The sequence below is a fragment of the Vicia villosa genome, linkage group LG4, assembly GCF_029867415.1.
Source record: "Vicia villosa cultivar HV-30 ecotype Madison, WI linkage group LG4, Vvil1.0, whole genome shotgun sequence".
In the NCBI taxonomy this organism is placed as follows: Eukaryota; Viridiplantae; Streptophyta; class Magnoliopsida; order Fabales; family Fabaceae; genus Vicia; species Vicia villosa.
Genome location: NC_081183.1, coordinates 31,391,240 through 31,406,954, shown reverse-complemented (window position 1 = coordinate 31,406,954; position 15,715 = coordinate 31,391,240). Strand labels below are relative to the sequence as shown.

At 34.8% G+C, this 15,715-nt stretch overlaps 2 protein-coding genes across 7 annotated transcripts; both read left to right on the top strand.

Annotated features, from left to right (window-relative positions):
- The first annotated feature begins 605 nt into the window (after window positions 1–605).
- On the top strand, window positions 606–9,082 carry LOC131594680 (uncharacterized). Of its 6 annotated transcripts, XR_009281449.1 has the most exons (4): window positions 606–2,742; window positions 2,929–2,996; window positions 3,569–4,287; window positions 8,378–9,041. XR_009281449.1 is itself a non-coding variant. In XM_058866867.1 (3 exons), the coding sequence occupies exon 2, from the start codon at window positions 3,573–3,575 to the stop codon at window positions 4,284–4,286; it is 714 nt and encodes a 237-aa protein (XP_058722850.1). In that variant the 5' UTR covers window positions 2,752–2,996; window positions 3,569–3,572; the 3' UTR covers window position 4,287; window positions 8,378–9,038. The 6 variants fall into 6 exon arrangements, 2 of the variants coding, with proteins under 2 accessions (XP_058722850.1, XP_058722849.1); XR_009281448.1 differs by having other exon boundaries at window positions 2,929–4,287; window positions 8,378–9,054; XM_058866867.1 differs by lacking the exon at window positions 606–2,742 and having other exon boundaries at window positions 2,752–2,996; window positions 8,378–9,038.
- An 885-nt stretch (window positions 9,083–9,967) lies between these two features.
- Window positions 9,968–12,633, top strand: LOC131596991 (uncharacterized). The gene is made up of 3 exons (XM_058869715.1): window positions 9,968–10,039; window positions 11,177–12,124; window positions 12,586–12,633. The coding sequence occupies exons 1-3, from the start codon at window positions 9,968–9,970 to the stop codon at window positions 12,631–12,633; spliced, it is 1,068 nt and encodes a 355-aa protein (XP_058725698.1).
- The last annotated feature ends 3,082 nt before the right edge of the window (window positions 12,634–15,715 follow it).

The window sequence follows — 15,715 nt, the reverse complement described above, 5'->3', positions numbered from 1 at the left end:
CCATGACACGGTCGTGTCAGACGTGTGCGCAAAAAAAATTGTGTTTTAAACCTTTGGACTTTGTCACTTAAGGAGGGGCATAATGGACTTTTCATAAGAGAATATTTGCTGAGAGTTATTTAGTCACCGTTTGGAAAGGAAAAAAGCACTTTTTGATAGTAGTCAAACGTGAAAGGAAGATTGAGAGCACTAGGGCTTGAAGCGAAGAACTCTTCAAGAGCATCCGCGATTGAAGATCAATTCCGAGTCAACTGTAACAGCCCGATTTTTTATTAGTATTTATTTTATTATTACTATTATTTATTTAATTATTTGATATGTTAATTATTTATTTAATTATTTGATATGTTAATTATTTATTTAATTGTTATGTGATATAATGATTAATTAATTAATTAATTTAACTTGGTGTGTATATTGGTGTCTAATTAGTTTATTTGTGTTATATAATTTATTTGAACTAAATAGAGATATTATAACACTATGTCTTATTGGGCCTAATAATTAAACTAAGGGTATTACTCTTAAGCCCAAATAATATAATATGATAGTAAGAAGTGAAGGGAGTTAGGGTGACATATCATTTTCTTGGGGTCATTCACGGATAGAAGAAAAGTGGAGAAAGAAAAGAGGAAAAGGGGAAGAACAAGGGAGAAGCTAGGGTTCCAGAAAAAAATGAAGAGGTAAGGGGAAGAATCTTTATTATTATGGGTTAGTCTAATTGGGTCAATGGGGTAGAAACATGTTTAGGTTGAAATCCTTAATTTTTATGGTTTTGAAATTGTTAGGTTTTGATAAATAATCTTTGTTTTGTGATGATTAATTGTGTTGGAATTGATATATTGGTGAAATTGGGAGATTATTAGAATGATATATATTTCGTTTCTTTATATTACTTTCATATGGGGATGCTACTTGTTTCTATGCTATGCACCCTGTTCACCTACTGTAGCGAGAACATAAAAAAAAAAGGAGTGATATATATTTCTTATACTACGATAGTGTAACATGAAAGTGGACTATATTATATCCTATTTATTTACTGTGTAGTAAAAGATACAAGTGCTTATATGCATATCATCATTCACTGTAGCGCAAAGAGATAAATAAGTGATATAAGTGGCTTTCACTTACTGTAGTACAAGTATACTACATATTTTCTACAATTCCCTATATCATAAAAAGAAAGAAAGTAACCCACTTGCAAATCCTATGTGAATTTCGCCCCTTTATACTATTCTTGTAGAAATGCTATTTATTTTTTTTCACTATAATTCAAAACAGTTCCGTTTGACCAAAATAGCTTAATTAAACGGTATAATTAGTTGTCCGGAATTTAATGAAAATTTATGTGGTAGCTAAGTTTAACTAGTAGATTAACATGGTGGTGTTATTTTGTTGAAAATGTGATATTTACGGACCGACCGAAATAGTATGAATTTCAATATCTTTTATATTAAATATTGGCTTTAGAATAGAAAATGAATTAGAAACTTGGAACTAATGTAGTGTAATTATTAATTGGTTGATTTAATTGATAGTTAAATTAACTGCAATGAGTTTAATTGATTGGAATATACTTGAAGTTGGATCGATTATTCGGTTTGTCGGTAGATTACGATATTTTGAGGATTCGTCCGTAATTGTGTTTTGGCTTGAATATGTATGTTGAGAATAACATATGTATATGCCATGATGTTGTGCGAATATTGATTTCTATGGTTAGTTGGTTGGCATTAAATTAATGATTAATTGCTTGATGTTGAAAGTGTGTATTCATGTATAATTGGCAAAATGAGAATTAACATGAGATAGTATGGATACTAGTGTTAATTGGATTGTGTGAATCGTAATTGATTAATTGACCTCTTATATGTGAATAATGTGTGTGTGTGTGTGTTGTGAATGTTGTGTACATTTGGTGGATAATTCATAGAGTTGAATTATTGAGATATGCGGAAAGTTAAGATGGTAGAGATGATCTTAGTTACATATATTTGTGATATTGTACATACATTCATATCATAGTGTGCCTTGAAACACAGGTGGATTTGCTTTGAAACACAAGCGGGCTTGGATTATAGAGTGAATCGGAAGCCGTAAACTATATGTTTACAATTGGTGGACTTTGGTCTTGTCCGGATCGGAAGTGTGGCTTAGATTCTAGAGATATGAATCGGAGGCCGGTGAAACTTAGAATTTCACATTGGTACCACATGCATAGTGTCACATGTTTCATTGAGTCACATTAGAGTTATGTGATAGTTGATTATGTGCATTATGTTGTCGTGATATATGCATGATTGTGATAATTGATTATGTGCATTATGCTTTGTGATACGTGTACGAGTGAACAATTGATTATGTGCATTGATGTCGTAATGCTATGTGTATGAGTTTGGTAATTGATTATGTACACTTGGTGTTGTAGTGACATTTTATTGGTTGATAATTTAGAATGGGTGATGTTTGGATACATAATTGGTTAAACGTGGGATTATGTGATAATTATGGTTATGTGCCTAATTGAGAATATAGCATTGAGGTATTATGGAAATAGATCCTCTCCTGCTCCTTTCTTATGCCTTCCCTCTCATGCTTCATCTAGTGGCTGAAAATTGATAAAATTTATTTAGATAAAATGATGTTGTTTTGAAAAGTGTGAAAAAGATAGATGAATGGTTAAGATTGATGGCTGAATGGAAGCAGTAGATAATTCACTGCAGAGGATCCAAATCCGAGGTATTATACTTTTATACTTGCTGTATGTATGTGATTATATTGATTAGTATTAATTTATATGATTAAATAAGTATAATGTATTCCCATAATTGTTGATTTAACCATTGTATCTTATTATACTTTCTTCATAATGGTTTGTATTCTCACCCTTCTGTTTTAATGTTGCCCTCGTTTGGCGACATGCAGGTTCTGGCATTTAGTAGCTCTTGCGAGACTTAGCTGGAGTTTCTTTTGTGTTTGTTGGAGATTAGGTGGTGAGTCGATGCTCTGGTCATGTAACACTGGGTAGACTAGACGTGTTGAACTCATGTTTTATTTGTTTATGTATTATATTATGACTCGTGAATCTGCTCATTGTTTACTTGTTGTTCGGAAGGCTTTTAAGCCAAATATTATGATTATGGTTTATTTTATGTTGAGATACTTATTGAGATATGATCATGGTATGGGACATGAATCATTTGAAATACATGAGTATTTTTAGTACTTTCCGCTGTGAATGCATATTCTGTATGAATTGTAATTAAATGTTTAGGTGTTATTTGGAATGACCAGGTGTATTGTATATTGTGGATAAATGCTGTCGGTTTTTAAAAGCTTTTAGTTTTTGAAAACGTCGATGTGACGCCCTTTTGAATTATATGCATGCTTATTCTCTGATTATATGCTTAATTATTTTTGGGGTATAAAAGGGGTGTTACATTAGTGGTATCAGAGCCTGGTCGACCAGTTGGTCAATAGTCGTTAATGTTATCTAATCCTGTTGTATTTGATTTGTGTATTTGACAAGATCGATACTGTTTTGTCTGGTTGTTTGGTTGTTTAGGACGATGGCTGCGGGAAGGAATGTTGACATTAATATTGAGGCAATGATGAGGTGGACTGGTGCGATTGGACAAGCGCCGCAAGAGAATGTCGGTTATGGAGGAAAGGATGAGTTTCGTGCTTTTGGAGACTTTCAAAGGTGCAACCCGCCGATCTTTGAAGGAGGGTATGGACCAGACAAAGCGCACGCATGGATGAGAGAAATTGAGAAGATCTTTCAAGTCGTCAGTTGTACTGATGTACAGAAGGTACAGTTTGGTACTCACATGATGACAAAAGAAGCTGACGTTTGGTGGAGTAATACTGTACCGAGATTTGAAATAGAAGGTATTGAAGTTACTTGGACTCTTTTCCGTGATGTATTTTTGGAAAACTATTTTCCAGGAGATGTGCGTGGAAAGAAAGAAGTGAGAAATCTGGATTTGAAGCAAGGAAGAGAACAAGTCTGTGGGAAACCGTATGATGACGTGGGGAAACAATCGGGTTTTAGCAAGAAGCCAAGTGGGGGAGGAGCTTCTACTTTGATTAAGTGCTACAGGTGTGGCGAGACGGGACACAAAATTGTTGATTGTGGAGTTGGTTCGAGTAGGATTTGCTACAGTTGTGGTGAGCAAGGACACAATTGTGCCATGTACGATAAGCCGAAGAAGGATCAAGCGAAAGGAAGAGTGTTTGCGTTGTTTGGTGCTGAGACTACTTCTAAGGATAAGTTAATCTGAGGTACGTGCTTTATTATTGATAATGATGCGATGCATTCTTTCATTTCTTTGGATTATGCTACGAGTTTGGATCTTGCTTTATCTGTATACGTAGAAGTATGGTTATTGATACACTTGCTTTGAGTTTTGTCCTACTTCTTTGTGTGTTGAATTATCCGTTGAGCATCTTTGGTAGAGATTTTGGAATTGATTTAGTACAAGTTCTGAAGGGACGATATTGTAGTTTAGTAATGGAGGTTTATGTTTCATTATGATTGTCGACTGTCTATTAACAAATTGAGGACTTGATCACCCTTAATCTATTGTTGATAGAAGACGATATCGTATTGAACGAGATAGACTTGTCTTACTAATTTGGTAGCATGTAAAACGACTAAGGAGAAGTTGGAGAGTAGATTTGAGGAATTGTTTGAGAAGAGGTTCATTTTATGAGTGTACGGTCGTAAAGTTATGCCTGTTTGTCGAGTAAGAAGAAAGAAGGTTCTGTGAGGTAATTTTTCTTGAAGATATTTGATTCTAAGAGTGGCGATGATCATGTTGAACATTTAAGGATTGTGTTATCGGTGCTGAAAGAGAAGAAGGTCATGTAAAGCTTTCTGAATATGAGTTTTGGTTGGAAGAAGTGAATTTTCTTGGATATGGGATTTCGAGTTGAGGTGTGTTGATGCAGATATCGATAAGTGGTAGCTTATGCTTCAAGGTAACTTACAGTACATAAGAGGAATTATTCGATGTATGTATTGGAGTTGTTTGTCGTTGTGTTTGTTTTGGAGTGTAAGAGGCATTGTTTGTTTGGATCAAGGTTTGATGTGTTGAGTGATCACAAGAGTTGAATATGAGGTAAACAAGACGAGTAGAATTTCGAAGGATTCTAATCTTTAGTTTGAATTACCACCCTGGAAAAGCGAAGGTCGTGGCCGATGCATTGAGTAGGAAATAATTTTATAAGTTATGTTGAGAATTCAAGAATTGGAAATCGTTGGAACGATTTAGAGAGTTGAATTTGGTTGTGAAGCGACGTCTTCGTGTGTTAACTTGGTATGTTGAAAATTACTTGTAGTATTCTTGACGAGATTAGAGAGAGTCAAAATTGGATTTGGTATTAGTTGATGAGATGACATTGATTAATCAAGAAAAAGGTGATAATTTCGAATTGAGAAGAACGGAGTTATGAGATGTCGTGATCAAGCTTGTATTTCTGATGTTTCAGATTTGAATAAGAGAATCTTGGATGAAGGACATCGAGTAACTGTGAGGCGATTTGGGTCATTGTGGATAGGTTGACGAGATGCGCTTATTTTATTCCGGTGAGGATGGATTATCGGATAGAGAGACTTGCTAAGTTTGACATCGAGAGAACGGTGTGTTTGCAAGGTATTCCATTCGAGTATTGGAATGATATCTTTTGAAGCTTTGCGTGGTCGTAAGTGTACAACGTTTTGTATCGGTATGAATCGAGAGAGAGAAAGAGAGAGAGAGAGAGAGAGAGAGAGAGAGAGAGAGAGAGAGAGAGAGAGAGAGAGAGAGAGAGAGTGGATGTGGTTTTGGTGTTGATATGGTTGTGTCGATTGAATTTTCGAGGACGAAAATCTTTTAAGTGGGGGAGAGTTGTAACAGCCCGATTTTTTATTAGTATTTATTTTATTATTACTATTATTTATTTAATTATTTGATATGTTAATTATTTATTTAATTATTTGATATGTTAATTATTTATTTAATTGTTATGTGATATAATGATTAATTAATTAATTAATTTAACTTGGTGTGTATATTGGTGTCTAATTAGTTTATTTGTGTTATATAATTTATTTGAACTAAATAGAGATATTATAACACTATGTCTTATTGGGCCTAATAATTAAACTAAGGGTATTATTCTTAAGCCCAAATAATATAATATGATAGTAAGAAGTGAAGGGAGTTAGGGTGACATATCATTTTCTTGGGGTCATTCACGGATAGAAGAAAAGTGGAGAAAGAAAAGAGGAAAAGGGGAAGAACAGGGAGAAGCTAGGGTTCCAGAAAAAAATGAAGAGGTAAGGGGGAGAATCTTTATTATTATGGGTTAGTCTAATTGGGTCAATGGGGTAGAAACATGTTTAGGTTGAAATCCTTAATTTTTATGGTTTTGAAATTGTTAGATTTTGATAAATAATCTTTGTTTTGTGATGATTAATTGTGTTGGAATTGATATATTGGTGAAATTGGGAGATTATTAGAATGATATATATTTCGTTTCTTTATATTACTTTCATATGGGGATGCTACTTGTTTCTATGCTATGCACCCTGTTCACCTACTTTAGCGAGAACATAAAAAAAAAAGGAGTGATATATATTTCTTATACTACTGTAGTGTAACATGAAAGTGGACTATATTATATCCTATTTATTTACTGTGTAGTAAAAGATACAAGTGCTTATATGCATATCATCATTCACTGTAGCGCAAAGAGATAAATAAGTGATATAAGTGGCTTTCACTTACTGTAGTACAAGTATACTACATATTTTCTACAATTCCCTATATCAGAAAAAGAAAGAAAGTAACCCACATGCAAATCCTATGTGAATTTCGCCCCTTTATACTATTCTTGTAGAAATGCTATTTATTTTTTTTCACTATAATTCAAAACAGTTCCGTTTGACCAAAATAGCTTAATTAAACGGTATAATTAGTTGTCCGGAATTTAATGAAAATTTATGTGGTAGCTAAGTTTAACTAGTAGATTAACATGGTGGTGTTATTTTGTTGAAAATGTGATATTTACGGACCGACCGAAATAGTATGAATTTGAATATCTTTTATATTAAATATTGGCTTTAGAATAGAAAATGAATTAGAAACTTGGAACTAATGTAGTGTAATTATTAATTGGTTGATTTAATTTATAGTTAAATTAACTGCAATGAGTTTAATTGATTGGAATATACTTGAAGTTGGATCGATTATTCGGTTTGTCGGTAGATTACGATATTTTGAGGATTCGTCCGTAATTGTGTTTTGGCTTGAATATGTATGTTGAGAATAACATATGTATATGCCATGATGTTGTGCGAATATTGATTTCTATGGTTAGTTGGTTGGCATTAAATTAATTATTAATTGTTTGATGTTGAAAGTGTGTATTCATGTATAATTGGCAAAATGAGAATTAACATGAGATAGTATGGATACTAGTGTTAATTAGATTGTGTGAATCGTAATTGATTAATTGTCCTCTTATATGTGAATGATGTGTGTGTGTGTGTGTGTGTTGTGAATGTTGTGTACATTTGGTGGATAATTCATAGAGTTGAATTATTGAGATATGCGGAAAGTTAAGATGGTAGAGATGATCTTAATTGCATATATTTGTGATATTGTACATACATTCATATCATAGTGTGCCTTGAAACACAGGTGGATTTGCTTTGAAACACAAGCGGGCTTGGATTATAGAGTGAATCGGAAGCCGTAAACTATATGTTTACAATTGGTGGACTTTGGTCTTGTCCGGATCGGAAGTGTGGCTTAGATTCTAGAGATATGAATCGGAGGCCGGTGAAACTTAGAATTTCACATTGGTACCACATGCATAGTGTCACATGTTTCATTGAGTCACATTAGAGTTATGTGATAGTTGATTATGTGCATTATGTTGTCGTGATATATGCATGATTGTGATAATTGATTATGTGCATTATGCTTTGTGATACGTGTACGAGTGAACAATTGATTATGTGCATTGATGTCGTAATGCTATGTGTATGAGTTTGGTAATTGATTATGTACACTTGGTGTTGTAGTGACATTTTATTGGTTGATAATTTAGAATGGGTGATGTTTGGATACATAATTGGTTAAACGTGGGATTATGTGATAATTATGGTTATGTGCCTAATTGAGAATATAGCATTGAGGTATTATACTTTTATACTTGTTGTATGTATGTGATTATATTGATTAGTATTAATTTATATGATTAAATAAGTATAATGTATTCCCATAATTGTTGATTTAACCATTGTATCTTATTATACTTTCTTCATAATGGTTTGTATTCTCACCCTTCTGTTTTAATGTTGCCCTCGTTTGGCGACATGCAGGTTCTGGCATTTAGTAGCTCTTGCGAGACTTAGCTGGAGTTTCTTTTGTGTTTGTTGGAGATTAGGTAGTGAGTCGATGCTCTGGTCATGTAACACTGGGTAGACTAGACGTGTTGAACTCATGTTTTATTTGTTTATGTATTATATTATGACTCGTGAATCTGCTCATTGTTTACTTGTTGTTCGGAAGGCTTTTAAGCCAAATATTATGATTATGGTTTATTTTATGTTGAGATACTTATTGAGATATGATCATGGTATGGGACATGAATCATTTTATGTAATACATGAGTATTTTTAGTACTTTCCGCTGTGAATGCATATTCTGTATGAATTGTAATTAAATGTTTAGGTGTTATTTGGAATGACCAGGTGTATTGTATATTGTGGATAAATGCTGTCGGTTTTTAAAAGCTTTTAGTTTTTGAAAACGTCGATGTGACGCCCTTTTGAATTATATGCATGCTTATTCTCTGATTATATGCTTATTTATTTTTGGGGTATAAAAGGGGTGTTACATCAACCAATTGTAATGTCTTCATCTTTAATCATTGTTATGTTAACAATTGCCATGAGTAACTAAACTTTTACTTGTTAGGATTGATGTCCCTGGATTATGTGATGTACTGAATAATCTTTACCGTTATTTTCGGATTATCTTTATGAAATTCAGTTTATGATTAAAAGTTCTTATTGCTTCTATATATTGGAAAATATATGTGTTGATTTACGGTTGGGGTTTTGTCGGACAAACGACCTCAATGCTTTTTTAATCATAACGCTATAATTAAGAATTACTTAGGAAAAAGGGTTTGATGCATAGCGATCAAATTATCCGGGCTATGTCTTTTAGAATCTTGAGATATAATTATCTTGTTAAGGAATTAAAAGAGGGTTTTAATCTCAAGAAGTTTTCACTAAGGAATTAGGGAAATCAATGTTCGGTGTCGATAGTCGAGAATTTCTAAAGTCAATCTGTTAATTGGTAATTATTTCATTACAGAGCAATTCATACATCTATCCTAACTAGTTTCATACTTTTTCATTAGTCAAAACATTTAAGCACTTTATTTTACTTAAGCTGTTATTTCAATTAAATAATCAAATTCAAATACCCCAATGACTTTTTATTCCATTGCACTATTCTAAAACGTATAATTCCTACGCAGTCCGCGAGTTCGATACTTGGGAAAATTAATCCACTTATTACTACATCGGTAAAAATAGTACACTTGCTATTTTTCCGGTCAAGTTTTTGGCGCCGTTGCCGGGGACTGCCAAATTATAAGTTGAAGAATAGTTCAATTGAATTTTTGTTGCTCTGCAACTAAAATTATTATTTTTTGTTATTTTATTTTTCTGATATTTCATTTGCTTATCACTAACAAATGGTCTAATCTTTTTATGTGAGGTAAGGCCTCAGCAAAATTTCTTTTTGACGCAGAGCCAGAACGATCACTACGAGTTAGACTTCGAAAAGTAAAGCAAGAGCGACTGGAAGCGTTAGAAGACATTCTGACAGCTTCGGAATCTGATAACGAGGAAATCCTCTCTATTCATTCTGAGCATTCAGATTCAGAGGCTGAAACAATGGCAGCTCCCGTAGAAAGGCTGTTAGGTGATTATGGTGGAGCAAATGCTCTAGCTGGACGAATGACAATTGTAAATCAACCGGTCGATGTTGCTCACTTTCAGCTACACCCAGCAACGATTCGACAACTGGAGAAGAAACCATTTTCAGGAAGAATAAATGAAGATGCTAATAAGCATTTGCAAAGGTTCCTTACTATGACAACATCTCTGAAGATAGAAGGACACTCTGAAGAAGCCAAGAAGTTGGTTATGTTTCCATTCACGTTAGCTGATGACGCTGAAGAGTGGTTCTACTCATTACCTGCTGGGAGTATTACCACATGGCAACAAATGGAGTCTACCTTTCTGAATGAGTATTTCCCTGGTGCTGTTTATATCCGTAAGAGGTATGATATTGTTAATTTTAAACAAAAGGAAGGAGAATCACTTGGAGATGCTTATAAGAGATTCAAGAGGTTATTGGTGGCATGCCCAACTCACAACATGGATGTCACTAAACAAATGCAGAATTTTCTGAACGGTCTTAAAATGAAGACTAAGCAACTTATTGACACAGCATCCGGTGGCTCATCCAACTTTTCAACAGCCACTAGTGTTAAAAAAATCATAGAAGCTATTGCGGCCAATGAACACTTGGAGTTATATGACCGTAGTGTTAGCTAACCTAAAGGATTAGTGGATATGAAATTGTCAACGCAAGTTGTGAAAATTGAAGATCAGGTAGCTGCGGAAGTTGAGCGGAGATTGAAACAGATGGGTCTTCAAAAACAAACAGTAGCACAAGTTCAACCGGCTCAAGCAAGTCAACCGGTAGGGTGTGAAATATGTGGAGGACCTCATTTTACTGTTCAGTGTGTTGCTACAGCTCAACAAGTGGAGGAAATAAACTTCTTGAAACAAAACAACCCCTACTCAAATACCTACAATCCGGGGTGGAAAAATCATCCGAATTTTTCATGGAAGGACCAACCAGGGAGTGCTCCTAAACAAGGGGTTCTTCCATATCAAGGTCAACAGTCGCAGCAACAATATAGACCTCCTCAACAACATTATCAACAACCTCAGCAACAAGCCCCCAGAAAAGCAGATTGGGAGATTGCCATCGAAAAAATGGCAGCTCAAAGCTCTCAGTTTCAAGAAGAAACGAGGAGTAATTTCCGGAATACGGGTTCCTCCATTAAAAATCTGGAGATTCAATTGAGTCAGATAGCACAGCAGTTAGCAAACACTCAACAGCCGGGCGCTTTACCAAGTGCCACAGTTACCAATCCTAAAGATCATAATAATGTGAGCGCTATTGTTACTAGGAGCGGTAAAGGGAAAGGTGTAGTTGAAAATAATGACGAGGAAGAGGAACCATTGTTGGAGGTAGACTTAGAGATAAGAGAAAATGAGGTAGAAGCTAAGGATGTGGTGGTGATGGAACCAACACCAAAAGAGAAGGTGGTTGAACAAAAACAAAAGCCGGCAGTAAAACTTCCGTTTCCAATAAGGAACAAGAAAAAAGGGCAACATGAGAAGAATTTTGAAAAGTTCTTGGAGATGTTCAAGAAGTTGGAGATTAATATTCCATTCTTGGAGGCATTAGAACAAATGCCTACTTATGCAAAATTTATGAAGGACATCATTGCCAAGAAAAGAACCGTCGATCGTGACCCTATTATTCTAACCGAAACGTGTAGTGCTATTTTGCAGGGTATGAAGATTCCTGTGAAAAAGCAAGATCGGGGTTCCGTGACTATTCCTTGTACAATTGGGGATAGGTCATTCAAGAAAGCTCTAATTGATTTGGGAGCAAGTGTGAGCCTTATGCCTTTGTCTATCTATAAGAGATTGGAGATAGGTAATGTACAAGATACAAGAATGACACTCCAGTTTGCTGACCACTCTGTTAAAAGACCTTATGTGATAGTAGAAGACGTGCTTGTGAAAATTGACAAATTTGTGTTCCCAGTGGATTTTGTAATTCTAGAGATGCCGGAAGATGAGGAGATCCCTATTATTTTGGGAAGGCCATTTATAGAGACAGGGCGATGTTTGATAGACATTGAAGAAGGCACAATGACTCTGAAAGTTTATGATGAAGAGCTAAAGATTGATGTGCGCAACACCATGAAGTACAAGGATGATATAGCAACTAGTCAACATATTGAGGTGATTGATCAAATCTGTAATAATGAGAATTCTTTGAACATACAACAATTACCCTTGTGTCATACCCCAAATTTGTCCTACCCTTTAATTTCTAACTGGCTTTAGCTTCACATGTCATCTGCATATCTCCATTAGGCCATTAACATGACTTTTCATTCATTCATCAAATAAAACATCCAAAAAAAGGCATGGGATCAAGGATTTGGAAGCGTAAGGTTTCGTAATGAGATTGATGCGTACACAACTAATAAGATGTGGTATTTCTGGTTCTACAAGCAGTAAGGTGTATGCTTCGAGCTTTATCTTCATCAAAGGCTTCCCCGAGGTATCAGGTTAAAGTCGTTTATTGAGGAAGTATTTTGTGAAGGCGTGATATTTGACTTGAAGATTCATTACAATCAAGGCATCATAAGTCTTTCAAATTGCTGGGTTGCTTGAAGTGCAAGTTACTTGTGTTTTAGGAATTAAAGTTGGAGTTTTTCTTAAGAATGCAAGTTGGATTTCATTGAGAGTTGATAAGATATTCATTCAAGCGATTATTTGATGTTGTGAATTCAAAATGCCAAAGATTCGTTGATGGCGTCCAAGTTTTAAACACACTTTAGTTCATATCATCAAGAATTACTGAAAGAATTATTCATGGGGATTGATCAGAATAAAGTTAGAGCCCATCACAAGAGGTTATTCATGTCAAAATCCACATTTCCATTCAAAAGCCCATGTCTCCATTCAATACAAAAAATATTCATTACAAATATTACGAAAAGTCCATTCCAAATACATGTCCCTGCCATTACACCAAAGATATATTCCACCATTCCACTCCTATCACAGTACCATTACATACTACAAAAATTAAATTATTACATCATAAAGTTTAGTTTTCTCTAAAGCTTCATCATGACTCCGATCTTTCAAGCTTTGCTCCGCCAGTTTCCATGATTTCTATTTTGCGGTCTCTTTCTCGAGTCTTCAAACCATAACCATGCTCCCGAATGATGCCAATTCCATAAACCTGCAGAGTCGAATCACATCAGTTCAAAACCATTCAGTCACAACCACAAATACATAAGCATTTGTTCACCGTCAAAGTACAAAGAAAAATAAATAGTTTCAGTTCCTGTCAATATTAAACCTAACTGCCAATACTGCCATATAACTAATCTACACATTTCTAATCATTCAAGCTCACAAATCAGTCCACACAGAACCATTAACCTAAATCTATCATCTTCAACCAACTCGCTTCCTCTCTATCATTTGCCAAAATTCCTCCATAATGTCTTCATGACTTGAAACATGCCTAAACATTTGCAAAACTTACCAAGCCTGCTACATCAATCAGTCATGTACATAAAACCAGAAAGAAAACCATACTAAGTCAGGCCCGATTTTAGTTTTAACAAAGCTAACCTTCAGCTTTTGAATTCAACAATTCTGACATTCAAAACCCCCACATAAGCCATACACATTCACTACTAACAGAAAAGGCAAAAGAGATTCATAACAGGTTCCTAACAATATAACAAACCTCCAAAACAGAATGTAACTAACTTTAAAACAACCCCTAACTTCCCTAACAGAATCAGTTAACAGAAAATCAGAAGAAGAATTAACCTGAGGCATCTATATAACAGAACAGTCTTCACCACTTCTAGGGGTTCACCATTGCTCACGATCTCAGAACCACCATCACCTTCATTCATCTCTCCCCCACCATTCTCCTCCACATTCTTCAATTCTCTTCCTTCACAATCTCAGAATCCATTTTCTTCGCCACCTTCAATTTTTCTCTCTTCATCAATCTTCAACCGAACTTCATTCATCCACCACCAATCTTCATCTCTGTACCAACCTTCATCAAATCACCAACAGAAACTCAAAAAGAGAAGAAGATTTCAGAGGAAAAAAGAAATCTATAACAGAAAGAGCCTTCAATCCTCAACCTCCCACCAATCATCTTCAACCAATCTTCTTCATCAGCAAAATAACAGATTCAGAACGTAACAAGAATTGGAAAGAACCTCGAACTGAAAAACGTAACAAACCTCTCTTCGAGCTTCCTCTCTGAATTCACACATTCTTCAACCATCGGTCTTCTTCAATTCATCATCGTAAAACATATTCAATCAACTTCTGAATCTCCATCTGCGATACGCAACAGTATCATCTTCCTATCGCAAATCCACCATGTTCATCAATCATTCACTCTTGAACAATATTCATTCATCAAGAACAAGCTTCAACAGAAAACTCTTCACAACCTCCAATCCGTGAATCTCCACTCGAGAAATTCCTCTCAATCTTCGATATCAGAAAATCTCCAGAGGCTTCAACTTCAATCTTCGCATATCACGGAGAGACGAGTGACGTGAGGGATGAGCTGATGGCGTGTCCGGTCGTTCATGGCGGATAAGGGAGAGGTGAATCGGAGAGTCTGCCTTCGGCCGCCGTTGCGTTTTGCGAAGGGGAGGAAGCTTCTCAAAGAAGCTGATGCGTCACAAGTAACAAAACCCTAATCCCTTTGTGTTATTAATTTTATTTATTATTTTTATTTTATTTTACTTTATTTTTGGATTTTCGGATGTGATGTGCATAAGGTCTGATTATCATCATTATGGATTAATTGAAATTAGTATATTGATTAATAATTATTTGACATTAAGTTTGCATAAGGTGTGAATTGACATAAGTTTAATGGGAATAATGGAATTGATTTTCTTCTTAATTGAGTTTAATCTAAACATACAAAAAAAATATGAAAATCTGATAGTTAGATCAACACCTTGGGCCAAAACAATTTCCAACACTCCCTGTGGCCCATTTCACCATTTTTGGTAAACAGAAGCTTGTAACACAAAAGCCTCTTGGGCCATTGATTGAGCCCAGCGCCTATCATTACTGACTGCACCCACACTCAATTTTTCACCCCCCTGACTTACACCATTTCTCTTGTTAGGATTTAGATGTTGACATAGTTTTCTTTTACTTCTTTTTCAGGTAATAAAATGAAACCTCATCCAAAATACCATTAAAATTGTGTTAGATTTTTAGGTGATTTTTGAGAGTTTAATTCTTAGTCTTTTAGAAACTTCCCCCATCAAAAACTCATAAAAATAGTAGTATTTTTTAGGTTAATTTTGTATTAACATTTGATTTGTTTCTTCTATTTTTTGTATCATTTCCATGTTACGTTTGTATAATTGTTGTGTGATTTTGTTGATAGATTTTGGCCGTATTTTTGTCCTACATTGTTAATATCATTTGTATGCTCCTTTTAGATTTTATTCCATTACCATGTTAACATTAGATTCACCTTGTATATAAATAGACAACTTAGATTAGAATTTAGGATTAGTTCCCTTCTTTCATTCTTTTTCTTTTCAACTTTTAAAACACTTAATAAAAGGAAGATGTGAATCACACTAAGAAAGTGATAGAGAAATGAGTGGGATTCATTCCCTAATCTGTTTCTCAATCGCTTAGTGGCATAGAAACGAGTGGGATTCATTCCCTAATCTGTTTCTCGGTCACTACCTAATGGGAGATAAATGAGTGGGATTCATTCCCTAATCGTTTCTCAAACATTAA

Bases quoted from the DNA above. Each gene is read 5' to 3' on its own strand.
- LOC131594680 (XM_058866867.1), top strand. From the start codon at position 3,573: ATGGCTGCGGGAAGGAATGTTGACATTAATATTGAGGCAATGATGAGG.
- LOC131596991 (XM_058869715.1), top strand. From the start codon at position 9,968: ATGGCAGCTCCCGTAGAAAGGCTGTTAGGTGATTATGGTGGAGCAAAT. The intron at 10,040-11,176 runs GTAAATCAACCG...CAATTGAGTCAG, and splicing joins TAGCTGGACGAATGACAATT to ATAGCACAGCAGTTAGCAAA. The intron at 12,125-12,585 runs GTGATTGATCAA...CTTGTGTTTTAG, and splicing joins CAACTAGTCAACATATTGAG to GAATTAAAGTTGGAGTTTTT.